Consider the following 27,006-nt stretch of genomic DNA (forward strand, 5'->3'; position numbering starts at 1 on the left):
TTAACCTTTGAACAATTTTCACATTTCCTTGATTCTTACTCACAGGTTTGGTGATGATGAAGTCGTGTCAGTATGATGTTCATCTAGTCAGTTCTTTCGGCTCCTCCCTTTATCCACAGATGATCAGATATGGATCTGCATATTGATTTGGACCATGTTTCACACTGGAGACCCTTCCTATTGCAACTCCACATTACATGGACAATAGGCAGGGGTTGTTCTGAACCAGGAACATTGTGCTCTGGAAACAAGTGCATTGACCCCTTGGCCACACACGCTGCCCAACTGAATGTTCATCTACTGAACAAAAATAATTTTGTCATACCTGTGATTTAATTGCTACTAAAGGCACATGTGATAAACACATAATCACTTATATCACTATATTGTGATTACACAATACAAACAAGTAGTGTCATGTTTATGACTGCCCAGTGTGCAGCATGGATTACTTGTGACAGAGCTCTCAACTCTCACTCAATCGGTGTGAGTCTCACGCTTTAAAACAGTGTCACAGTCACTCTCTCATGCTAATGCATGACATTCCACGGCTATGACCTGCAAGACAAGATCTGGTGGAAAATAACTATTCAGCGTATCTCAACTTGAGAGCTCTGTTCTGAACACAAACAGTCAACATTGCACAATGTTGATCTTTGTGATCAGATGATACAAGTAATAAGGGGAGAAAAAAATCATGCAACATTCTAATGAACACCAAACAGATTCTATGCTAGTTTTATTGACACTCTGCAGTACAGCTACAAAATAGTATCGGATTACTGTTTCCACCAGATCTGTTTTGTTTTTAGGAAGCAGGCACTAAGAAGACAGTTTGTGAGTTTTTTCCGCTCTCTCAAACTTCCCGGGAACCTGATCTGCTCCAGTCTCTTTTCTCTGTGGACACAGTTTCCTCTTGTCCTTGTGACTCTGACTGGCCAGCTGTCACTGGCCTTGTCCCATCCTTCCTCTTGGACACTCCAGGTTCCTCAGACATCACCTTCTTACTCATAACATCAACAACACCTGACAGAAGGGACAAGTTACCACGAGAAACTTTGCTGGGAGAAGCATGACTGCAAGGATGGTTATGAATGCCACTGTCACTGAAGCTGTATCCATGGGAACCATCTCTATGATGGGAATTGCTGTAGCTTTGGCGAGACTTGCTTTTACTCTTTTGGTGGCTTTGTTGAGTTTGAAAAGTTTTATTGAGGGAAACATTGCAAAATGGTTTTTGCCTGTGGAAATGGCACTCAGATCTTGTGTATTGCTGAGTATCAGGCTTTGAATATTGATCTGGTTCTTCTTTGTTCTCCACACAAGGGTTGATTTTAAGTCCAGCAGCCTGCTTGAAAGGCACGTCTAGTGTCCTGTCTTCATGCAAGAATGCCCTGACTGGGAGTGGAGACCTAGAAGTGAAGATGTCAACCACACCATGTGTAGGAGCTGAAAGGGTGCCACTTATCTAGAGACAGAAAAGAAGATTTTATTGAGAAAAAAGGATTAAATGACAAATTCTGAAATACAAATCATCTCATTAAAATGGTAATGTGATGTAACACATTTGGAACATATCAAATCCATAGACAACATAAAAGAAACAACAAATGAAACTCAATGTATTGTACACAAAAGTTTGCATAGAGTTACTCTCTTCAGGAAGTAAATCTATATTCAATCCTATATTCACTAGTCATGAATCAGGAGTACCACAACCAAGATGTAGGCAAGTCATGGCTGAAATGCCTAGTGTACAATGCAGTAACTCTTGCAATAGCAAAGTACGTATGTACTGTGTGAGTCATTATTTGGGCAGGGGTGGCGACCAAGTGGTTAGTGCAGTTGGTTTCAGTGCATAAGGTGCCAGGTTCAAACCTCACCCCTGCCACATTTCTCTATGTAATGTGGAATTGCATCAGGTAGGGCATCCGGCATAAAACCTGTGCCAATTCAACATGCTAATTTTTCCTCTGCATTTAACCCATCCTAATTACAGTTAAACACAATCCAACAACTAGGAGCAGTGGGCAGCCACAGTCTGGCACCCAGGGACCAACTCCAGATGTAAACACTGCTTTGGTCAGAGGCAGAGAAAGGAGCAGATCATAAATAAGCATGTTTTTGATTGTGGGAGGAAACCAGAGTGTCCGGGGGAAACCCACGCAGACACGGGGAGAACATGCAAACTACACACAGACAGGCCGGAAACTGATCCCACAACCTTCTTGCTGTGAGGCATCAGTGCAAACCACTAAGCCGCCGTGCTGCCCATCCACCATACTACACAATCATTCTAGAGTCACCCAGGCAAACAACTCTGTCATCCCCACATCTATCTACCATAGCCACAAAATATATGGGCATTCCCTTGGCCTTTTCCAGATACTGAGGTTATGAGGCACCTCTATGCTGGATTAAACTGTGGGAAGCACAGCACATAGCCCAAGTGTTGTGCCTGATGTTCCCTCAGAAAGCAGGTAGTTAGCCTCACATGGTTCTGTTTAAGTAATGCACGTTTGACCCAAAGTCATTGCAACGTTACCAAAATATTGTCGAATGAGACCTCACAAGTATACAGTAAGACAGGAAGCACCACGACACCAATGTCTGGGACCTTTATTCTCTGGTAAAGATATCTGGACCACCAAACACCTCTGTCCAGTGACCGCTAGTCTCCACAAGGTCTTCCGATGTATCTCCCAATCTCAAAGGCCAAGGTCCTACAAATGCAAATGCCACTGCTGAGATTGACAGATCTTTCAATATGTTCTACCAAATTCTAGAATATTAATGAAAGCCTGGATCTCATTCCTCATTATGATAACCACAAACACTGACACACTGACTCCTTTCACAGTGTCTCAAGCGCAGGTCATCACGGCAACCATTAATTCCACAAAGACCACAGCATTGCCTGAAAAGTCTGGGTCAGTGAACCTTTTCTCACCAACAGTAGGCATCGGAGCCAGAACAGATCCCTGATGAATGCCAGACTTCACTTGGGAAACATCAGATGCTGCCTACACACCCCGTAGCACTTGCAGTGCCTGTGTATAGGCCTGATATGATGTCCAGCAACTTAATGCAGATCCTTCAAACACTCAGGATGATACACAAAGTAACCTGATCAACTGAATGAAACACTTTGTGAAAATCCACAGGCTGTAAGCACAACTGATAGTCAGATCTTTGTTCAATGAGTGTTAGCACAGCCAGGATGCAGTAAATGACTTGACTTCTTGGGTGTGTAACCAGACTGCACTGCTTGTTGAGCAGCAAGTAGCTGGTACTGTATTCTGCTGAGAATGAACTCTGCAAGTAGAGATGGACAGCAGCAACAAGGTTACTCCCCTAAAACTTTACAGTGATTGGTGTACCAAGTCAGTCAACAACCCCCACCTACCACCTAAAATAAATAAATAAATACAAATGATCAGAAGGCCAGAGGATCAGATATAGTCTCGGACAGAGTTTAGCATGATGGCAAGGACTCATAAGTGATTTAGACAACTAAGGCAGCAAAGTTCAGCAAAAATAAAAAGACTGAATGAATTAATATTTTGTGTGTGTCTGTGTATACACACACACACACACACACACACACACACACACACACACACACACACACACACACACGGCAGATACACATTAATCAGATACACATCCTTACCAAAGGTGATGAATCAGTCGTTGCCTGTACATCCTGACACACTGCTCTTCTGCTTCCTGACAAAGACCCTGGATCATGCAGCACTTTTCCAAGTGTGGAGGACAGCTGAGGTCTTCCCAGAGGGTGAAAATCAGATTTTTCAATCCCAGCTATTGATGCCAACTGTCCCAGACTAAAAACAATGAAATAAAGTGAAAATGTCAAATTAATGTGAAGGTCCAGAGTTTGCAAATGATTTTCAGTCATGACTACAAAAGCATAAAGTACAAGAATGTATGTCTATTAACTCTGTATTTAACGAATGAAGGGTGATACTAAACACTCAAGGGTCTTTCAAAAACCAAGGTACTGTACAGTGTTGCTGTACTCTAATATTAAAATGCTGATTTTTATTTCAATGTTCTACTTTATACTTCTTCCAAAAATGGTGAAACCATTTTCTCCTCAAAAGACAAACAAAAGAAGAAAAATATAAGTACATTATATTGTGTTTCATGCAGTTATTAGCAGGGGAAGAGCTCAGTTTGTTTTTAACAGTTATGTTGTCTTTAGCTGTGCCCCACACCCCCCCAAAAATACAATACAAACTAAAGATCTATGAACAGATTCATACAAAGATATCATCTGTTGTGTCACACTTGTAGCATGCATGTATCAGTATCACATATCTGTGGTCATAAATTTCAATTTAACTTCAATGTATTTAATTTATATAGTGCCAAATCACAACAAAGCTGCCTCAAGGTGCTTCACACAAGTAAGGTCTAACTTTACCAACCCCTAGAGCAAGCACACAGGCGACAGTGGTAAGGAAAAAACTGATGAACTCATTCCATTTGCTCAAAGTTGCTGTGAAAGTGTAGGAACACGGACCCACAACAGGGGGGCGAAAATGAACGGACAATGGAGGAATCAAATAACACTGTTTTTACTGTTGTGAAAAAAGGCACAACAAATAGTGGTGGTGGGCCAGCAGTACCTCCTCTTCAGCGGCCCACACAACAGGACCCCCCCCTCAACGGGCGCCTCCTGGAGCACGACCGGGCTTGTCAGGGTGGCGACGGCAGAAGTCGGCCAGGAGGGCCGGGTCCAGGATGAAGCCCTTCTTCACCCAGGAGCGTTCTTCGGGGCCGTACCCCTCCCAGTCCACCAAATACTGAAAACCCCGGCCCATTCGTCGAACGTCGAGGAGCCGGCGCACGGTCCAGGCCGGCTCTCCGTCGATGATCCGGGCAGGAGGTGGCGCCGGACCCGGAGTGCAGAGGGGTGAGGTGTGATGGGGTTTAATCCTGGAGACGTGGAATACCGGATGGATCCGTAGTGAGGCCGGAAGCTGGAGCCTCACTGCGGCGGGATTGATGACCTTGAGAATCTTGTAAGGGCCAATGTATCGTTCTTGCAGTTTTGGGGAGTCCACTTGAAGGGGAATGTCCTTGGTGGACAACCACACCTCCTGCCCAGGACGATACGTGGGAGCCGGGGCCCGCCGCCGGTCTGCATGGTTCTTCGCCCTCGTCTGGGCCTTCAACAAAGCAGAACGGGCGGCACGCCACACCCGACGGCACTTCCGTAGGTGGGCCTGGACCGAGGGCACACCAACCTCCCCCTCAACCACCGGAAACAACGGGGGTTGATACCCGAAGCACACCTCGAAAGGGGAGAGGCCGGTGGCTGACGACACTTGACTGTTGTGGGCGTACTCGATCCAAGCCAGGTGGGTACTCCAGGCCGTCGGGTGCGCGGCTGTCACACAGCGTAGGGTCTGCTCCATCTCCTGGTTGGCCTGTTCTGCTTGTCTGTTGGTCTGGGGGTTATACCCGGACGAGAGACTGACCGTGGCCCCCAGTTCCCGGCAAAAGCTCCTCCAAACATGCGAGGAGAACTGGGGACCGCGATCGGAGACGATGTCTGATGGTATCCCATGCAGACGGACGACGTGGTGGACTAGGAGGTCCGCTGTCTCCTGGGCCGTTGGGAGCTTCGGGAGGGCCACGAAGTGGGCCGCCTTGGAGAATCGGTCCACTATCGTGAGGACGACGGTGTTTCCCTGGGACGGCGGGAGACCCGTGACAAAATCCAGGCCGATGTGAGACCAGGGGCGATGAGGCACGGGCAGCGGCTGTAGCAATCCCGATGTCTTGCGGTGGTCTGCCTTGCCCCTGGCGCAGGTGGTACAGGCCTGGATGTAACCCCGGATGTCGGCCTCCAGGGACGCCCACCAGAAGCGCTGCCGGACGACTGCCACGGTTCTTCGCACCCCAGGATGACAGGAGAGCTTAGAACCGTGACAGAAGTCCAGAACTGCATCCCTGGCCTCTGGTGGGACGTAGAGTTTGTTCTTCGGTCCGGTTCCGGGGTCCGGGTCTCGTGTCAGGGCCTCCCGGACAGTCTTCTCCACGTCCCAGGTGAGGGCGGCCACGATAGCGGACTCCGGGATGATGGGATCCGGGGGATCCGACGACTCCGTTTTGACCTCATCTTCATGTACCCGGGACAAAGCATCCGATCTTTGGTTTTTGGTCCCGGGACGGTAGGTGATCCGGAAGTCAAAACGGCCGAAGAACAGTGACCAGCGGGCTTGCCTGGGGTTCAGCCGCTTGGCGGTCCTGATATACTCCAGGTTCCGGTGGTCAGTGAAAACCGTGAATGGCACGGACGTTCCCTCCAACAGATGTCTCCACTCCTCAAGAGCCTCTTTCACCGCAAGGAGCTCTCGATTGCCGACGTCATAGTTCCGTTCGGCTGGGGTCAACCTGCGGGAAAAATAGGCACACGGGTGAAGGACCTTGTCGGTCTTCCCGCTCTGGGACAGTACGGCTCCTATCCCTGAGTCCGAGGCGTCCACTTCAACCACTAACTGGCGACTAGGATTGGGCTGCACCAGAACAGGTGCAGACGAGAAGCGCCGTTTCAACTCCTTGAATGCGGCATCGCACCGATCCGACCAGGTGAAGGGGACTTTTGGTGAGGTCAGGGCTGTCAGGGGGCTAACTACCTGACTGTAGCCCTTAATGAACCTCCTGTAGAAATTAGCAAAGCCTAGGAACTGTTGCAACTTCCTACGGCTTGTGGGTTGGGGCCAGTCTCTCACCGCCGCAACCTTGGCCGGATCAGGAGCGACGGAGTTGGAGGAGATGATGAACCCCAAGAAGGACAAAGAAGTGCGGTGGAACTCACACTTCTCGCCCTTCACAAACAGTCGGTTCTCCAACAACCGCTGCAGGACCTGACGTACATGCTGGACATGGGTCTCAGGGTCCGGAGAAAAGATGAGTATATCGTCTAGATATACGAAGACGAACCGGTGCATGAAGTCCCGCAAGACGTCGTTAACCAAGGCTTGGAACGTCGCGGGGGCGTTTGTGAGGCCGAACAGCATGACCAGGTACTCAAAGTGACCTAAGGGGGTGTTAAATGCCGTTTTCCACTCGTCTCCCTTCCGGATCCGAACCAGATGATACGCATTTCTAAGATCGAGCTTGGTGAAGATCTTGGCTCCATGCAGGGGTGTGAACACCGAATCCAACAGGGGCAACGGGTATCGGTTGCGAACCGTGATCTCGTTCAGCCCCCTATAATCAATACATGGACGGAGTCCGCCGTCTTTTTTACCCACAAAAAAGAAACCTGCGCCCATCGGGGAGGTGGAATTCCGGATCAACCCGGCAGCTAATGAGTCCCGGATGTAGGTCTCCATTGATTCGCGCTCAGGCCGTGAGAGGTTGTACAGCCTACTGGACGGGAACTCACTGCCCGGAACCAAATCAATGGCACAATCGTACGGACGGTGGGGGGGCAGTGTGAGAGCCAGATCCTTGCTGAACACGTCGACAAGGTCGTGGTACTCCACCGGCACCGTCCCCAGATTGGGCAGGACTCTGACCTCCTCCTTAGCTTGGGAGCCGGGAGGAACCGAGGAACCTAGACACACCCGATGGCAGGTCTCGCTCCACTGAACCACTACCCCGGACGGCCAATCAATCCGGGGATTGTGCTTCAACATCCAGGGAAATCCTAAAACCACACGGGAAGTGGCCTGAGTCACAAAAAACTCGATCACCTCCCGGTGATTTCCTGACACCACCAGAGTTACAGGTGGTGTCTTATGCGTGATCGGAGGGAGTAGGGAGCCATCTAGTGCCCGAACCTGTACAGGCGAGGTAAGCGCCACCAGAGGGAGCCCTATCTCCCTGGCCCATCTGCTGTCCAGCAGATTCCCCTCAGAGCCCGTGTCCACCAGTGCTGGGGCCTTCAGGGTTGAGTCCTCATAAAGGATCGTAACTGGGAGTCGTGTGGCAATGTGGGTGTGTCCCACGTGGATGTCTCGGCCCACCCCTAGCCCAGTTTCTAGGGGCGGGCGTTGGAGTTTAACCGCTCGGGGCAGTCTCTCATGTGGTGCTCTATTGCACCACAAACAAAACAAGCTCCGTGGGCCCGTCTCCTCTGTGCATCTGGTGCCCTAAATGTTGCCCTACTCGTGTCCATAGCTTCGTCAGTAGGGGGAGCTGTGGCCCCACGGAGCGCAGGGGCCGTGGAGCGTGGGGAAGGTGGAGCCGGTCGGAACCGGAAGGGAGAGGGACGGCGCGTGCCCGGCCACGCCCTTCGTCTCGTTCCCGCCGACGTTCTTCTAACCGGTTGTCCAACCGTATGACAAGATCGATGAGCCCATCTAAATCCCGCGGTTCGTCCTTAGCCACCAGGTGCTCCTTAAGAACCAAAGACAGTCCGTTTACAAAGGCGGCGCGGAGGGCAGCGCTATTCCAGCCGGATCTCGCAGCCGCAATGCGGAAGTCGACTGCATAGGCAGCTGCGCTCCGGCGCCCCTGTCTCATTGACAGTAGCACGGTTGAAGCGGTTTCGCCTCTATTAGGGTGATCGAACACGGTTCTGAGCTCCCTTACAAACCCATCGTATGTCAGAAGGAGCCGTGAATTCTGCTCCCAGAGCGCTGTAGCCCAAGCGCGTGCATCGCCGCGAAGCAGGTTTATTACATAAGCTACTTTACTAGCATCGGTCGCGTACATGACTGGACGCTGTGCAAAGACGAGCGAGCACTGCATAAGAAAACCTGCGCACGTCTCCACACAGCCTCCGTACGGCTCTGGGGGGCTTATGTATGCTTCCGGGGAAGGTGGGAGAGGTCGTTGAACAACCAGTGGAACGTCAACGTTACGCACAGGGTCTACGGGAGGGAGAGCCGCAGCTCTGCGGTTCAGGAGGACATTCTGCTCGGTCATCAAATCTAACCGAGTCGTGAAAGCGGTGAGGATCCACTGCAACTCACCGATTACCCCTCCTGCGGACGCCTGCGCGTCCTGTTCTTCCATTGGCCGTTCAACAGCCGGTTGACGCCCCTCGGGATCCATGACGCTGGCCGAGATATCCTGTTGTGAAAGTGTAGGAACACGGACCCACAACAGGGGGGCGAAAATGAACGGACAATGGAGGAATCAAATAACACTGTTTTTACTGTTGTGAAAAAAGGCACAACAAATACAACTGATAACAATAGGGAGATTGAGTCTAATTCAAAGGTGTCGTGTGGGCAGGCTCGACGATAGGAGACGTCTGTCCAAGTTGAACCGGAACCAACCCGATTTCCTCTGCCACCGGACCCCGGGGATACTGGAGCCGCCAAGTCCCGAATTCCCAGGTGGCCACTGCCTCCGCTCGCCGGATCCGGTACTGCTGGCAGGAAACAGAAACAGTCAGGTGTGGATGCGGCTGCACCCAGCAACACGGAGGGTGGAGAGTCCACCTCCACCTCTCGTCAACAACAATCAAGAATGTGCAGAGTAAGCAGTTATCTCTCAGGGGGAAAAGGAGTGCAGTCCTAGCTCCCAGTCACCAGCTCCTGCTGTCTTGAGATTAAACAGGTACTCCTGCAAAACACGTACAGAACAATACTTATGTATAAGCACACGAACGGCTGAGAGTCGTTACCTCTTTGGTATGGCGATATCTCAGCAAATGAGGTGGAGATGCCGTCCTGCTGATATACCTCCGTATTGATTGGGATCAGCTGTCTCCAGTGATGGATGACAGCTGTCGTCCTGGCTGCTCCTGTAAGGCGGCAGCGCCCTCCGGTGCCTGGAGCCCGCACTCCAGGCAGGGCGCCCTCTAGTGGTGGTGGGCCAGCAGTACCTCCTCTTCAGTGGCCCACACAACAAAAGTGATGTTAATCACCCCAGATATTGTCACAAAAATTACTCCTAATGTTCCAAGTTTGTGCTGGAGAAATTGCAGCACAGAGGTTCCCAATCACACACACATTTTTTGGTCATGTCCCAAATTATAGTGCTTTTGGGATGAGATATATACAGTAAGGCAATCAACCAGATCCTCCGTGTTGCAATACCAAGGGTCTTAACAGTGGCAATACTTGGTGTCACTCCCCCTGGAGGGATGAGCTACAACATACCTCTTGCACATTTTGTTTACAACAGCATCGAAATGTATCACCTTGTCTTGGAGGAAAGTGGAACCACCCTCTTTCAACACTTGGGTGCAAAAACCGAGAGAACTTTACTATATGAAGAAGATAACTTATTTATTAAGACTTCAGTTACAAATATTCAAATTGCGATGGCAACCAGTGGAATTTTTGTTAATGTGAAAGTATAATTTGAAGTGTTTGCTTTGTTTGTACCATTATGAAGAATGTCCTGTACTAACTGTTCTGTTGTTTTAAAATTCAATAAAATCTAAGTTAAAAAAAAAAAAGTGATGTTAATCAGTGAAATCACCTGCTGGAGTCAGTGGCTGCAAAGAAACCCTGCACCCTCTTGGCCCTTTCTGGAATACTTCAGCCATTCTAACAGTTACAAGGTTTTTACAAAGCTTTACAAAGGTGAAGAAACAGAAAACAGGCAATCAAAACAACATGACATAAGAACAAAAGAATATATATTTGATGAGAAGTCCACACAGGCAGTTATGCAACAGGCAGGTGTCATCCAGCAGTCCTCATGCTGTCGGTGGACCTGTTCCCACGGCAATATCCATTCCAAACGCAGACTGCAGTGGGCAGGGCTAAAGAACAACAACTTGTCCGGAAAGCCCTCACAGTATGTGGTACTCATGATGGTCCCTGGACAAAGTGCAGAAGTCCCAGAGAACAAAGAGACCAGATAGACAGGAGACGGAGACAAGAAGAAGAGGAGTGTCTCTCCCTTATTTAGCAGGAGTAGGGGAAAAAACTATAGAGGATCTTCGGACAGCACAAAATCCCAGTTTACTTTAAACCGGTTAACACCTTGAGACAGAAATTAGTTCACCCTAAGGACAGGATCCCTAGTTACAAACAGAGCAATGTAGTGTATTCTATCAGATGTCAGGAAAACTGTAACGAACACTACATAGGTGAGACTAAGCAACCTTTACACAAAAGGCTATACCAGCACCGCAGAGAGGGCGCCAGTGGACCTCAGTCTGCAGTTCATCTCCACCTTAAAGACACTAACCACACGTTTGAGGACAAGGAAGTTAAAATCTTAGCCAGAGAGAAGAAATGGTTTGAGAGAGGGGTCAAGGAGGCATTCTATGTGAAACAGTTGAAACCCAACCTTAACTGGGGAGGGGGTCTGAGACACGCTTTGTCCCCTGTTTACAATGGGGTACTCAGGTCAAAGCAGTTTCAGTCTTTTGGTCATGGTAATGAGTCATTCACATCATCAGCAGAGTTGTCAAGGGAGCCATTAGGAGAGGGACCGTCCCATCATTCGGAGGGACAGCTGCCCTGTCATTAGGAGGGTGCTAACTAGAGCACAACAGTTGCTAATTAGAGCTATTGTTTAGTCACTAGCCTATAGCAGTCTGCCTCTCGGTAGGAGGGGTCTGGTTAGCTTAAAAACTCCAGCTTTTGTGGCTTCTGTTTATTCTTCTCTACAAGTGTCAAGACAGAAGTCAGACTACCAGAGAAAGAATTTTAGCTGAGGAAGCTTCTGCGATTTGAAGCGAAACGTCCTCGCGTCAAGCAACCCAGTCCAGTCGAAGATTCAAGCTTCTCTACTATGGAGACCACCTGGACAACTGAGAGCCTACACAGAAACATTACTAATAAAATGAATTAAAAAGGCTAGGAAGCATAGTTCCATACTATGCCAGTATGCTAGCCATACCAAAGGGAGAATAAATGTGTCTTAAGTCTAGACTTGAATACCTCTACAGAATCTGACTGTTTTATCTTCATAGGGTGATCATTCCACAAAACAGGTGCACAATGAGAGAAGGCTCTGTGGCTCACAGACTTTTTATTCACCATTGGGACACAAAGTAGTCCTACGCGCTGAGAACGTAGAGTCCGGGCAGGTACGTAGGATTTAATTAGGTCAGCTAAGTAGGGAGGTACTAGTCCATGAATAATTTTAGGTTTATAGCAGAACCTTAAAAACCAACCTCACAGAGACAGGAAGTCAGTGAAGAGATGCCGATATGGGTGTAATGTGGCTGAGCTTTCTGCTTCCTGTCAAGAGTCTGGCAGAAGCATTTTGAACCAACTGAAGACCCCTAATGCTGTACTGTGGTAAACCAGAAATTAGAACATTACAGTAGTCCAGTCTAGAAGAGACAAACACATGGATCAGGGTCTCTACATCAGCCACAGACAGACAAATCTTCGCTATATTTCGTAGGTGGAAAAAGCACTTCTCGTAATATCTCTAATGTGTAGGTCAAAGGACAACGTGGGATCAAAAAACATCCCAAGGTTCCTCACTTTGCCAGTGTATGACACGGAAGCCTAGATTAAGAGTTAGCTGATCAAACTGATGCCAATGTCTTGCTGGACAAAGAGCCATCATTTCAGTCTTGTCTGAGTTTAAAAATAAGAAACTGCTGGACATCCAGCTTTTTACTGACACATGGCAATTCTCTAAGGATATTATGTGTATGAGATTACCAGCAGTTATTGGCATGTATAACTGAGCATAGTAACATCATCAGCATAGTAAAAGGTAATTCCAAAGTGCCACAACATGTGCTATATAATGAAAGAAAAATAGGAGGCCTAAGGAACCCCATATTTCATGTCACCAAGGTTGTAGGTAATGTTGTTGTACAAAACATACAACGACTGGTTAGGTATAATGTCAACCATGCAAGGACATTCCCAGTAATCCCAAAATTATTCTCCAGCCTATCAAGTAGAATACAGTGAAGTAGAATACAGTGATCCACTGTAAATCTTTTGTGATAAAACACATGAATTAACAAACTGCTCAACCTTTGTATTAAAGAGGCCAACAGGTTGGCTTACATATTTAATTGACAAATATGATTTCTTAAAAATGAACACAATTATCTCTCTAAAAGACATCGGACAAGAATTACTTTCCTTCATGAATATGTTCATATGCTGTGCTACCATTCAGTGTTTATTTGAAATCCACCAGCCAGTTTAGGAAGACTTGTGCTTACAAAACTCAGGGGTAGACACACAGACAGGGTGATTCCATATACTCCTACTCCCAAAAGAAACTCCAAAATAAATCTTTTGTTTGCAGCATTATAACAAAAGTTGATAAGTAACATGCTGGTATAGTAGTACTGTGTACTTTTGGACACATTTAACCTGCCTAAATTTTTTTAAAATCAAACCCCTCCTACGTTTTTTTGTATGTTTCCGATAAAGGGCCTAAGAACCATTGGGCTTATACCACTTATACCTTATACCAGCAGCATAAAGCAGACGAGTGTACAACTGTCCCTGGACAGGACACCACTCCATCGCAGGTTTCTTCCCCAGCCAAGGCTGGTACCCATTTATACCTGGGTGGATGAGGATGATGCAGATAAAGTGTCCAAAAACACAAAGGTAGCCTTAAACACAGACCTGGAATTGAACCCCAGTCTATTGACTGATAGTCCTGTACCCATATACTGGTACTTCCATCCCACTACTTAATGGTTGCATTACTGCCATCTTCTGCTGTAGAGTGTGAATCACAGTATGTCTTTCTCTTATGCAGGAACAGTTTGTTACGCAAGTAACTATTGCCACCTTGTGACAACTGACGATAATAAAGTGTTCTGTCATTCATTCAAAACTATTATATTTATATTTTGCTTCAAACTACCCTGACTTATTGTCTGGAAAATATGATAATTCCTTAGAAGGCATATCAGACTTAATGCACTGACAGTTTTGAAAACTACTCACCCAGCAACCTCGAGGAGCTCGAGGAGGGCACGGAATTTGGTAAAGGAGCTCTCAATAACCTTGGCAACAGCCTCATCTTCAAGAAGACTTGAAGCAACTGCTGTTGATGCACAGCCAGCAGCTGCAAGAGCTTCAGAAAGGGAGCGATTCATGTTACGTAGACGGTCAATCTCCACCTCACTCTGTATAAAAGTACAAGAAAACAATTTTAATATATTTTTTTTTAATGAAAACTGTCTTTTGTTTAGTTTACTTTAGTACCGCAGGTAGTAATGTTTGCATTAGCGGCTTAATTGAACATTAAGAAAGAATACTGACAGGAATATACTTTTCAGCTTTCTGAACAAACTAAATATTTGAATTATTTTTCCATGCTGAACAAGGCTAAGAACACACACACAATTTATAGTGTACAATTCTCAAAAATCTTTGTGACGTTTTTAATTTGGGGATCTATAAATAACACAGAAGTGAATTATTAGAATTAGAATTTCCAACCATTATGACTTAGACTGTCCCTCAAAACACAATTCATCTGTACAAGCACAGCAATTACTGCAAAGACTGTACTGCAACTGTAGAAATTTATAAAAAGTTAAAGAAATTTATAAAAGTTAAAGAAAAAGTCATGTTGCATTAAATAAGTAAGACTGGGTAATATGACATAAAGCAGATAAATAATAATGTATACATATGTTTGTGAGGTCGCATCAATACCATTATGAGCCTTGACTCGGCTTTCAGCCTGGCTCTGCGTTCCTCTGCCAACATTAACTGACATTCCTTTAGCTCCATCTGCAGGGTAAAAGCGGTAAACACACAAAAGAAAGATGAGCACAGCAAAAAGTGTTTCAACCAAAACTTTGGCTTTCCTAGCTGAAGGTAATGAAAACCATTTTTCCACCTTGATGCATGAGAGCAAACATTAAACCTATTAATAAACTGTCACAAAGACATGCAAAGTCCAGGATATTTTACCGTTTGGAAGTGGTGCTCAACTTATTGGACAAAGTTAAAGAGTTATTGTACAGTGCATCCAGAAAGTATTCACAGACGAAATGCATTTAAGCCTCGGTCCCACCGAATAATAAGCCAGAATAATGAGCCACGCATGGGTGTGTGTCAGCGATTATTTGAAGAATGATCCATGTTTTAAGCCATCACATATCCACTACTTAGGCGCCTCTATGTGCTTCTCTGTACCTCGCATGTGCCAGGTATCAGCCTCTAGTGAGCCATGACCGACCTGTCATTTGAGCCCAGTCCATTCTCGAATGGCTCGTGTCGCCGCATATGATCCACGTCAAGCCACATCTGATCCATGTAGCGCCATGGTAACGCAACGTTGGTGCACGTTTAGGCATGGGTTTGGTCCAAACCTCCAGCCACTCCCCACACTTAGTTCCTTTAAAATACGGGTTTTCAATTAACAGCATCCATTCAAGATGTCACATTTTTTAAACGCAGTCCAAAAAAAAGATGCTGCACTGAGTGAGTGTGCGCTGCCACAACTGTGGATCACTTCCAAAAAAAAAAAAAAAAAAAGACAACACAATGAGGTGGCTATTTTAATTATATACACCCTTTATTTTTTATAAAGAAATAAAGAAAAAAAAATTTTTTCCTTTATTTCTTACACGGCTTACAGTCACCGTGATCCAACTTTTAACTTTGTGTTATGTCTGCAAAATCGCTCTTTTGTGCGCTCTTGTTCTCTGCCAGTCATTCCATCAGTGCGCAAACACAGCAGAGCTCATCTGATCCATTAACAAGCTATTAAATCTATCATAGACATACTTATACAGCTGGGAATGAACATGCAACTGTTTTACCAAGCTATAAAAATATTAAACTAGAGACATTCGTCACGAAATGCCCCGCATGCAGTACTATTTTCCATGTAAAGTGCAGTAATATGTACGTGTTGGGTAGGTATTTGGTTGAACCCTCATGTGTTAGATGTAAACTGGGATACACAGTGGAAAAATTGGAGATTGACATTACATTTATTTGGAGGATGTGGCCAACAGTGACCATAAAAAGTCGGTAGCCTTGGAACAAATTTAACTATTGGTAATTTTTTAAAAGTAGGTCAAGGTCACTGGCCATTGAACCCATGTGAAGTACTCCTCCAAGGCATGTACCCACCAAATATGAAGTTTTTGCAAGCAATAGGTGCCGAGGTACATTGCGGCAAACAAATTTCAGGTGAAGAATTTGACAGTTGTGACCACTGGTGACCTTGGAAAGTAGGTCAAGGTCACCGGCCTTCAAACCCATGTGAAGTACTCCTCCAAAGCATATACCCACCAAATATGAAGTTTCTGCGAGCAATGGGTGCCGAGCAATGTTGTGGCGAAGGATTTGACAGCTGTGACCATTGGTGACTTTGAAAAGTAGGTCAAGGTCCCTGGCCTTTGAACCCATGCAAAGTACTTCTCCAAGGCATGTACCCACCAAATATGAAGTTTTTGTGAGCAATAGGTGCCGAGCTACGTTGCGGCGATGAATTGCAGCCAGCCAGACGGACGGACAGACAGACGGAAGGACAACCCAGATGCTATATGCCCCACCTTGCAGCGCAAAAATAGTTACCTTTAAGCTGTTCCAAAATATGTTCCTCATGGTGCAGGAGAGAGAAGAAAAAAGCGTCCAGATGAAACGGTCTTCTGTGATTACAGAAGCAATGAGAGGTGTTTTCAGCATCCAAGGTTTGACAGAAAATGATTAATCCATTCCAAAACAATTATTTTGTATACAGCGTCCAGCGCACAAAACAGGTGGAATTGTGTGCACAAGAGGGCTGAGCTGCTCCAAAAATAGCCTCTCAAGTCCGCGTAGTTGCCAGGTGCTCGGATAATGGGCTTTTTAGCAACCTCGTCTGCACCACACACATGCCTCTATAATCCTCGCTAGTTGTCGTAGTACCTCGTACAAACTGCCCCGCGCTGTTGGAGCTAAATTTTAGTGCCATGCTCAGAGATGAGCCTTATTAACTGAGGATACTGCCTCTAAGAGCCTCTCAGAGCCACCATTCTCCCACGATAGTTGAATAAATCCTCTCACAGCAAAAAAAAAAAAAAAAAAAAACTAAACAAAACCAAACAAAAAAACATGCTGCGTGGCTCATCAGCCTTCATTATTTGGTGGGACCAGGGCTTTAAAGCTTTTTAATGTGTCACTAATATTTTAACTGCATCCGTCTTCAGATATCTGATGATTAACTGCAACTCGCCTCCTACTTTTGGACCTACTGACTACCTCCTACACCAGTCAGCCTCTCACTACTGACTATTACAAACGCAAGAAATCCTGTTTTCAAAAAAAAAAAAGTTTTTTTTTTAAAGGAACAACAGAGTGCACTCTGAAACATTTTAATAGGACTCAAGTTGTAGAAAATTAACTTATCCTTTAAAAGTGCATTTTCAGAACATGGCATCTGACCTGTAGACTCTCAGGGATTCTGTCCGGGATGCCCACAGACGACGACCTTGGCTTTAACTTCAGTACTTCTTCCTCCTCCTCTTCTGAACCAGATTCCACAGTAACCTTCACACTGGTTTCACTCTGAAGGATATATATATATATATGGATGAAGCCATGTATTTCTAAATCAAGATTAGTATAAAGTATAATTTAAATTTTAAAATAAACTCCATATATTTGTTCTTCTCAGAAATTTGGCCTATCTTCTACATGAGAAGGCCAGCTGCAATTACATCAATGATATGAAACAGCAGACACACCGATGCCTACATCAAGCATATTCTAAAACATAATACAATGTATTGAATCTTTCAAACTCTCACTTGAATGCTTTTCTGGTCCACAGCAACTCTTAGCGACACACCCCTGCAACAAAATCATCCAACATATTACCACTACTACTACTACTGATAATAATACCAAGTCTGCAGTATCTGGAGAATGTTTTTAATGAATACAGAAAGTTATTTAAGTTAGCTTTGGTGGATCTTTATTTAACAAGATACATCTGAACTGCGTGAAATCACATATACATTTTGAAGGTTGTAATAATCATGTTGTGTGTTATCACACCTGTGTGGCTAAGATGCACTGTACTCAGCAAAACCTTTACACATGTACAGGCATGTGCGCGCGCACACATGCACACACACACACACACACACACACACACAAAACATGTCAAACACCCAGTGGTGGGCACAGTTCCACTAATCCGCTAATTATCGAAGATAATGTTTTCATTATCGATTAGCTTTTCAGATAACTTTGAAAACCACTATCGGACTAATTATCTTCCGATACGTTTTGGTCCAATAATTTCTAGACCGCTAACGTATTTCTGCAGACGTGGTAAACAAAGCTGAATAGTTACAAACATCTATGAAATCTAAAATCAGTTAAGTACCTACCTGTTAAATGTTTTATAGTAGATGCACAGTTCTATCCTCCATAAACAGAGAAGAGTTGGCTCCAGAAGAAACCGCTCTATCCTCTGCAGGCAAAGGAGAACTGGTCACATGAATGAGTCAACCAATCAGTGTTAGCGGAGGCACATTTTACCCATAATCCTTTGCCATATGTCTGTGTTTGTTACAAAATTTCAGAATTAGTGCATTATTCAACATTAAAAGACATGTCATATTTTAAGTTTGTACAAATGACAGAATTAACATTAATGGAGTTATTCTATCAGTATTCATTTTATTTATAAACCAAACCATAAGTCAGCACTGCTTTATTTTCCAAGACCTCCGCATCACAGCAACGCTGCTACTGAGTAGGGAGTTGATCTTCGCTGCTCCTCTCAACTGCTTCGCTGCTGGAAGTTATGTAGTAAACAGGAGCTTCCAGCAGTGGGCAGGGCGCACAAAGACAGAAGTGCTGACTTATTGTTTGGGTCTGTAGTCACCTTTGATGCCACCAGAAGCGATCGTGGTGTTAAAAAACTCAAAATCAGCATGTTAGTAGTTGCAAGTGTACTGGAGACAATACTGGAAGTTATCGGTTATTTGTAGCTTCCGATAAATTTTTGGGTGGTTTATCGATTTAGCTTTGTAAAAGACAACTTTTCAATTAGCTCATTATCTGTTATCGAAGCTAATTTTTTGGTTAGCTGTACCCACCACTGCAAACACCACACATCATTTTTGCTGCACAAGCAAGAGAATCATTTGAAAGCAAGCCTTCATTTCCTCACCTCTGACGTTCAGCATGTGCAGCAGCATGTGCAGCAGCACGTGCAGCAGCACGCCAAGGCACATGCCTACAGTGGGAATACAGCTTCTTTTGTGGAGCAATTTGTGAATTCGGTCCTGCAGGACATAAAACCTTTCGATGGGCTGCACCCCCCCCCCCAAAAAAAAACAATTATTTTCCTTCATGCACATCTTGATATTGTGTGCTGTCACTGTGTGAAGTCCTCAAGATAATACTCATCAAAGTGAGAGCACACGTACCTCTCCTGGGTTTTGCTTTGACTGCACTCAACACAGCTCGCCTCTTCGGACCAGCAACTCTCTGTGGCACAGGTAATGAAGGTTTGATCCAGCCATACTGCAGCACAACAGAAGATAAAGGAACACAAATGGGACTAATATAGTGTCAACATACACTTATCTGCTCATCTTTTAAGGTTAGTAACTCAAAAGTTTACATCCCACAATTTGTTAACTTACAGGAGTTTTTCTTAAATGTCTAACATTTTGACAAAACTTGGCTTCCTACTGGAGCATTTCTGTGGTGTGGTAGATACAGTGATACTGACACTAGCGCACGCTCACAGACTTGACTTGGCTTCCTAAAGGTTTACAAGTGGCACTGCACAGGTCAGAAATTATGTTATGATCAGTATGGGAAGGTAAGTAAGTCCCTTCGGCTGCTCCCTTGTTTGCACTCGGGGTCACCACAGCAAATCCAAGGTGGATCTGCATGTTGAATTGGCACAGGTTTTACGCCAGATGCCCTTCCTGATGCAACTCCACATTACATGGAGAAATGTGGCAGGGGTGGGATTTGAACCCGGAACCTTCTGCACTGAAACCAAGCGCAGGTGCATTCCTAAAATTTCTGGAAGGGTGCTACTCACTTCTGGATTCAGAACAAGGCTCTAATAGTAGAGGACCCACCCACTGAGTCTGTGACCAGTTTTCCAGGAGTAAGTTTTGAATGCAGATTCTTGGAGATTGGCCCAAAAAATGAGATTATAGCAGGGGTTATTTTTTTTCTAAGTGTGGGCTAACTCCACCAGGGGGCGATAAACAAAATGGTGGCCAAACTCAATATTATGGCATATTTTCATTCTATGTGACACAGAACATTAATTTTGGTGTCTAAACTTACAACCCCAATTCCAATTAAGTTGGGACGTTGTGAGAAATGTAAATAAAAACAGAATACATCCATTCTGAAATGAGCATCCATTTTGAAATGAGCAAATATTTGCACAACAACAATAAAGTTTATCAGTTTGAACATTAAATATCTTGTCTTTGTGGTGTATTCAATTGAGTATAGGTTGAAGAGGATTTGCACCTATTAATAGGAAATATTCTATTTTTATTTACATTTTACACAATGTCCCAACTTTATATATATATACACACACACACACAATTATTACTGTTATAATGGTTTCACGGTTACAGAGAGCAGTGCTATCAGTTTGGTTTAAAATGGTGATTGAAACATAATTTTTTCCTCTAAACCAATAAACTGTGCGGTTTTAACTTTGCTTTGAGTTGCATCAAATGGAAAACCTGCATGTAAAATTGTTTCCATTCATAATATTGTCCTTTAGATTGGGACAATACACCTACCTCCATTGACTGGCTGTCCCCATTCATCAATACTTTCTCTATTATAGTTTTAATAAGGACCGTATCTGTAAGACAGAAAGAATTACGTAAGAGTTGAGGAGATCCCAGACGATCACACGCACCGCTACATCACATCAAATGTTATCCATCTGGTGAAGAAAGCCTGAGTCTTTTCTTCTTAAGGAAACTCAAATGTTACAGACATCAGTCTCAACTGCTGGTTAATTTCTAAATGCACCATAGAAAGCATTTTCTGTCACGGTCATACACCAGTGGTTCCCAAAGTGTGGTATGGTACTGCAGGTGGGACATGAGCTATCATTACTAAAAGTCTTTGACTTTCAGTTTTGTAATAAAGTTAAAACTATCAAAAAATATTTGATTATTTCATAATCAGTAGTAAAAACAAACAAAAAAACAAAGACTATTTTCAGATTTCAAACTGGGCCCCAGCATTCCTAACTTTGGGAATACCTGTACTATACGATCTAGATACACAGACAGACAAACAGCAGGATTGACTTGTGAATGGAAATGATTCCAATGTCCATCTTGTTCCACTTCAAGATGATTAATGATTGGGAATGTTACTAATCTACATTTGTAACAAAGATTAAAAAAAAAGAAAAGAAAAGTAAAATGTGCTAGCTGCCTGTGCGTGGCTGCAATATTCTTTACACAGTACAAAACAAGCACAAAATGAATAAGCTTCATACCAACTAAAGGATTATTTCGGATATCCAACACACAAAGAGTGGTATTAGTCTTCAACGCCTCAAGCAGACGACAAGCTCCTTCACTGGACACACCACACCTCTGCAGATCCACGGCTGTTTAAACAGTCACAAACAGAGGAAAACTTTGAGCAAAATTCACAACAATAAATAAAATGTAAATCAAAAAGACTTGCTTTTTGCACTTCACCATATTTCTCCTTCCTACACATTAGACTTGTTCAAAATGTCAAATGGTACAAAATGTTTTGGGCCACATGTTGTTCTTGTTCCACTAATAAGATCTGTGCCAAATTTTACTGTAATCGGACATTGTTTAGGGGTCCCCCACAAAGTAACAATTTTCCCCAAACAAGTAAAAAAGGGGAGACGACTTCCAGTAATGTTCTCCTCTGTGTGACCAATCAACCACCACTTTTTGCAATTAGAATCAATCAATCAATCAATCAATTTTTTTATATAGCGCCAAATCACAACAAACAGTTGCCCCAAGGCGCTTTATATTGTAAGGCAAGGCCATACAATAATTATGTAAAACCCCAACGGTCAAAACGACCCCCTGTAGAACCCATCACATGTACCTGTAAAAGAAACATAATGGCATCAGAGTCTTCTCCCGTTAGGGTGACATTGCTTTGCCAATGGAGGGAGAAGAAAATGTGTCACTCTGGGGGACCTCTAAATCTTATCTGATTAAGTTCAAATTTGGTCCGCGCCTATAAAATCCTAAGTGGAACAAAAACAATGTGGCCCGAAGTCTGTCACAACTTTTATTTTTTCACTATATAACATGAACAGCCCTATGACACATACAGTACAATCACCTTTAACCCAAAGGTCCTCGGCCAGTTCTCGTGCAAAGGCAGCAGCACCCCGGTCCCCAATCAAAGTGTTTGAGTTCAGAGTGATGCGGCGAAGACCTCCCATGACCTCAAACTGCGGCTGTCGGTAACGAAGCGAGTCTGCCCACGCAGTGCCATGCCTCTGCATTCCCTGAAGCTATCAAAATACAAAACAAAAACTTAGTTTGAAGATTTTTTTTTTTTTTTGACAGATAGAAACATCTATGTGGACACCTGAGCATCACATCTCCAACTGAGCTTGTTTGATACCTCATTTCACAGCTGTCTCCAAAAGCCCACCTCCCACCCAAAAAATAAAAAATAAGTACTGGCAGTTGAAAGTATTCATCACAAACCCTACTAAATCAGTGTGTTTGTTGAAAGAAAACAAAGAAACAAGCAAAAGAATAGAATATTCACGGGCCCACATGTCTGTCTGTCTGTGTGTGTGTCTGTGTGTGTGTGTATATATATCGAGAAATTGCATTTTGAATGAAATAATCACAGTGGTGTAAATTACTTTAAAAATAAAAGTGGTATAACAAAATGGAGACTGCATATAACACATGAAACAGTAAAAATATTAAAATTACTAACATAATTAATGTCTATACTAAGTTAGGTGTACCTTGATGATGTTTGCCATATGCTCTGCCCCTCTCCAAGTGAGACCACATCCTGTAAAATCTACTGTCTTGATTCTTGTGGAATACTTGACACTTTGACAAATAACTGAAAGATAAAAATGATTTACATACAGTCAGATCCACTGGAATTTGGACATTAATATTCATTATTTGGCCATCAAAAGTATTTGAATGGTGAAAGCATATGATTACGTGCTCAAAGTACAAACATTCACCTTATATGTCAGTGTTTTTACATATAAATCAAGTGAAGGTCTGGGAATTACTGTGCTTTAGTAAGTTTCATGTCCCTTTTTTAAGGGATGAAAACAAACCACTCTGACTATTATTAGTAGTATTATTATTTAATTTGGAAAGCCTTACTTCCTTGGTGATGTGATATTTCAGAGATTAAGGGCCCTATCTTACTGCATGAAACTCAACTGAACAGAAAAATAAAAAAATATAATAAATTAAACCCGTCAAATTCAGAACAATAAGTAGATGCCAATGATGACTGGTACATTCTTAAATGAAAGTATGAAACTATTAAAATGCAGAGTCTCCCTACTTTGTTTTTAAATCTTTTTCTCAATACAGAGTCTCCTGCAGTTAACAAGTGGGCAGCACGGTGGCTTAGTGGTTAGGACTGTCGCCTCACAGCAAGAAGGTCATGGGATCGATTCCAACATGTGGCCTTTCTGTATGGAGTTTGCACGTGTTTGCAGGAAACCCATGCAGGTTTCCTCACACATTTAAAGACACACAGGTTAGGTGAATTGGAAACTTTAGAATTGTCCAGGTCTCCCTTGCAAAATAAATCTTGATCTCAATGAGACTAACCTGGTTAAATAAAGGTTAAATTTAATTTAATTAAACAAGTGGAGGACTGCAATTCTGCACGTTCATGCGTAAAACTACAACATATCGCTGTTCTCATAGATGTACAACACCATAAAGTAATTATCAAATCAAGGCAGATGTTAAATGAAAATACTTACCCTCTAACCCATCATCACTGATTGGACAGTTAGCCAGAGATAGGTTTTCTAATGAAACACTTTCTGCCAAACCCTGCAACAGAATACTTTCACTATCATTTTCAGGTTGCATCAATTTTGACCAAAATACCATTTAGTGCAGATTGTTCAAAAGATTTCAACTGACATATTATATACACTGCCAGACTGCAAATGTTCTGTTCACTGCATTCACAGTTCACAGTAAAAAAGCAAATATAAATGAAATGCAGTGTCTATTCTAAACCAAGTAAATTAAGTTATTCTCAGTGTTGTACTTCAACTGCACTAAATTGTTTTGATCAGAAAATCTACTAGCTTTAAGAATGGCATTAAAACTGAATGTTGCCGATTCAACCTTTGACAGAGTACTTATCAGTTTTTTCCTCCCATTTTAGTACATTTTACCTTTGTTAAAGTGATGAGGTCCCTCTCTCTCAGGGGAAGTCCATTAAGCAGCAGAGTCTTGAGGTTGGGTGAAACTGTCAAACAATCTCTCAAGGCCTTGCACAATTTAAATGTCATATCCTTTGTGCGGACCGGTGAGACCTTCTTGAAGCCACATCCGTAATTTCTTCTATCTGAAATGGTAGTTTGCAAAACTGGTCAGCATCTTAATTCTGGAACTTGATTTTTAGCAGTTTTAACACAAAAAGTAATTCAGATGATTTCACTGCCAGTTAATGTATAATGCTGATATTCTCATTTACCTGCAACTCCAGAAGCTAGACTTGCTTTGAATGTGCTTCTTATAGCGATATGATGCAGGTGCTTGTTGATGGAGATGGAGCTGAGAATAGGCGGCCAGTCTGTCAGTTGGACTCTATCTCCATTGAAGTCAAGGATCCCTTGAGCAAGCTTCACCTTAACTGCAGGGAGTGGTACCAATTCTTGCCTGGCACAAGCTAAATCATAGTATGCCATGAAGTCCTGGGAACCACGCCGTCGAATCCAAGAATAATCTTGAACCATCTCAAATCTGCAAGAAAAAAGTATATTTAGCCACATGAGGAACTCTGGTAAAGAAAATGTAATGCTGCAATTACACATAACGATGGCAAGTCACGAATGCCATGAAGTACACATTCTTGGCCGCTGATCACGAATTTGATGATTTGGGGCAGAGGTATCAGATGTCCTCAGGAACTGCTGCAACCTCTTACCACGTGTTACGATTAATGGCAGGTGTTGCTGGAGAATTATCAGGAACCATTACGAATGGTCAAGAATAATGTTCCGCGTTGTTGCGCGCTATTGTGCATAACAGCGCATCATTACATTCTGTCACGTTGTGAATGAGGCGAATTGTCTCCACACACACATACCCATATTCATCCTACCGTGAGTTGCTGAACAATTCAGATCGCTCCAGTTTGCTCCTCAAAATCCACACCAGAAGAACTTTCTGACTGCGTGCTTAGTTGGGCTCTGTGCCATGGAGTGGCGCAGAGAGGAGGAAGAGACAGAGAAAGCCAGATGTGTGGCTTCACACGGCCCTCGTCTCGCTTGTTTTCCCAAACATCAGGCACAGCAGCAGCAGGTGGAACACCTGCAGAAGCACGCTGAGGAGCATTATAAAGAGACTTTTAGCCAGCTTGGCGTCACTGTCCTTCTTCAGCATACTGCAGCAAAGAAACTGAATGCGGTGCAGCAGGGTTTAATTGTGTGCAGGTCAGAGACGATCACCACTAATCAAGACGGATCAACACACTCATTTGCAACCTCCACAACATGAGGCGAAATGAGGGTGGTGCATGACATTCACGGAAGATTATTTGACAGCAAAAACAGGCTCCACGAAAATCACGCACCAACACGCACTATTAAGAAACCTATTCAGATGCGTTAAATCACATCAAGAATGTCAGGAATGTACCAAGAATGACACAAATATGACGCGTCTTGCATATGTGTAATTACAGGAAGTTACAGTAGTCAAGCCTAGAGGAGACAAAGGCATGGAAGAGCTTGTCAGCATCAATGATGGCGTCGTACTGCAGTGAGTGCAGTTTCAAGTTGCTGAAATTGTTGTTTTTTTCTGCCCAAATATCCATGAGTGGAATAGGAAAGAAGTGAAATCTGGGTCGCCTAAAGAACTACGTGAGGAACAGCAGTGGGGACGGACAAACCAGTGACCCTGTGTCACTCCTGGCAATTAACCCTCAGAGAACACAGACCCTGGACAGGAACCAAATCACTGTTGCTTCACAACAACAGAAAGATTTTCTCTCTCTGCCTGCTGTTGGCATTTTTTCCCTGAGGCTATACACTACATGTGTAGGTCTGTGAATATTTGTATTCAACAGTAGCCTTGGTTTGTGTGTGTGTGATTTTGGTCATTCTGTATGTCATTAGTGACTGTCGCAGTTCAGAATGTGGCTATGTGTACGCATGCCCGTGAATGTGGCAGATGTGTAGCAGAGAACCAACCTGACACATGAGCCCATAGCACCCTCATAAAAACACCAAGCAACCCCATAGCACCTGCAGAAAAAAAAAATCTCTGGAGCGGCCACTGCACTCTGGATAGGACGCCAGGACACCTATGGTCAATTTAAAGTTTTCAATTCTCCTAACCTGCATGTACACATCAGATTTGTGTAGATGGGGGTGAGGCAAATAGGAGTGCACTAAATCCTAATTTACACGTCAATGGTGTACATAGCCTTTGCCGTCTTTGGATGTGGGAGGAAGCCGGAGCACCCGGAGAGAACCCACGCAAACACAGGGAGAACATGCAAACTCCACACAGAAAGGCCACAGGTGGGAATCGAATCGACGACCTATTTGCTGTGAGACAACAGTGCTAACCACTAATCCACCGTGCTGATCTGGACGAAAAGTACGAAAGTGTTAATTTTTTATTCTGCTCTTGTGCGACTGATCTTTAAGTGGCGGTACCACACAGGACGACCCAATGACAGACGCTAAGTTCGTAACAACAATGCTGACGCCCATAGCAACCACAGGCGAAAGAGAGCTAGCAAACTGCAGGAGTGACGGCAAACCGAAGACAAACATAACCTTCGCACACTGCTGTTGAACGCTACTTAAAGTACCTTTTGACTTAATATTCTTTCTTTCAACGTTCCTTGAAAGCTTCTGTGGCGCCGTTGTTGTGCCAAATGAAACTCACTTCTTCGTCGTATG

The 27,006-nt window shown here is 44.1% G+C and overlaps 1 protein-coding gene across 3 annotated transcripts; it reads right to left on the minus strand.

The window, feature by feature from the left end:
- Positions 1–314: 314 nt before the first annotated feature.
- Positions 315–27,006, minus strand: cep78 (centrosomal protein 78). 3 transcript variants are annotated; one of them, XM_034170642.1, is made up of 16 exons: positions 26,916–27,006; positions 24,567–24,835; positions 24,265–24,437; positions 23,839–23,911; positions 22,840–22,943; positions 22,194–22,368; positions 21,352–21,465; positions 20,636–20,700; positions 19,277–19,373; positions 19,018–19,132; positions 17,642–17,684; positions 17,277–17,399; positions 14,550–14,627; positions 13,833–14,014; positions 3,674–3,845; positions 315–1,468 (listed from the first exon to the last, which is right to left on the minus strand). In XM_034170642.1, exons 2-16 carry the CDS (start codon positions 24,826–24,828, stop codon positions 857–859), a joined length of 2,388 nt encoding a protein of 795 aa, XP_034026533.1. In that variant the 5' UTR covers positions 24,829–24,835; positions 26,916–27,006; the 3' UTR covers positions 315–856. The 3 variants fall into 3 exon arrangements, with proteins under 3 accessions (XP_034026533.1, XP_034026531.1, XP_034026532.1); XM_034170640.1 differs by having other exon boundaries at positions 19,018–19,159; XM_034170641.1 differs by lacking the exon at positions 26,916–27,006 and adding an exon at positions 26,758–26,883 and having other exon boundaries at positions 19,018–19,159.

This window comes from Thalassophryne amazonica, chromosome 5 (genome assembly GCF_902500255.1).
Source record: "Thalassophryne amazonica chromosome 5, fThaAma1.1, whole genome shotgun sequence".
In the NCBI taxonomy this organism is placed as follows: Eukaryota; Metazoa; Chordata; class Actinopteri; order Batrachoidiformes; family Batrachoididae; genus Thalassophryne; species Thalassophryne amazonica.

Excerpts from the sequence above, each read along its gene's own strand:
- cep78 (XM_034170640.1), bottom strand. The coding sequence starts at position 24,828 with ATGGTTCAAGATTATTCTTGGATTCGACGGCGTGGTTCCCAGGACTTC. Across the intron at positions 19,374-20,635 it reads GGGACAGCCAGTCAATGGAG|TATGGCTGGATCAAACCTTC; the intron begins GTAGGTGTATTG and ends GTTGTGCTGCAG. Across the intron at positions 14,628-17,276 it reads GAATCCCTGAGAGTCTACAG|ATGGAGCTAAAGGAATGTCA; the intron begins GTCAGATGCCAT and ends TTTACCCTGCAG.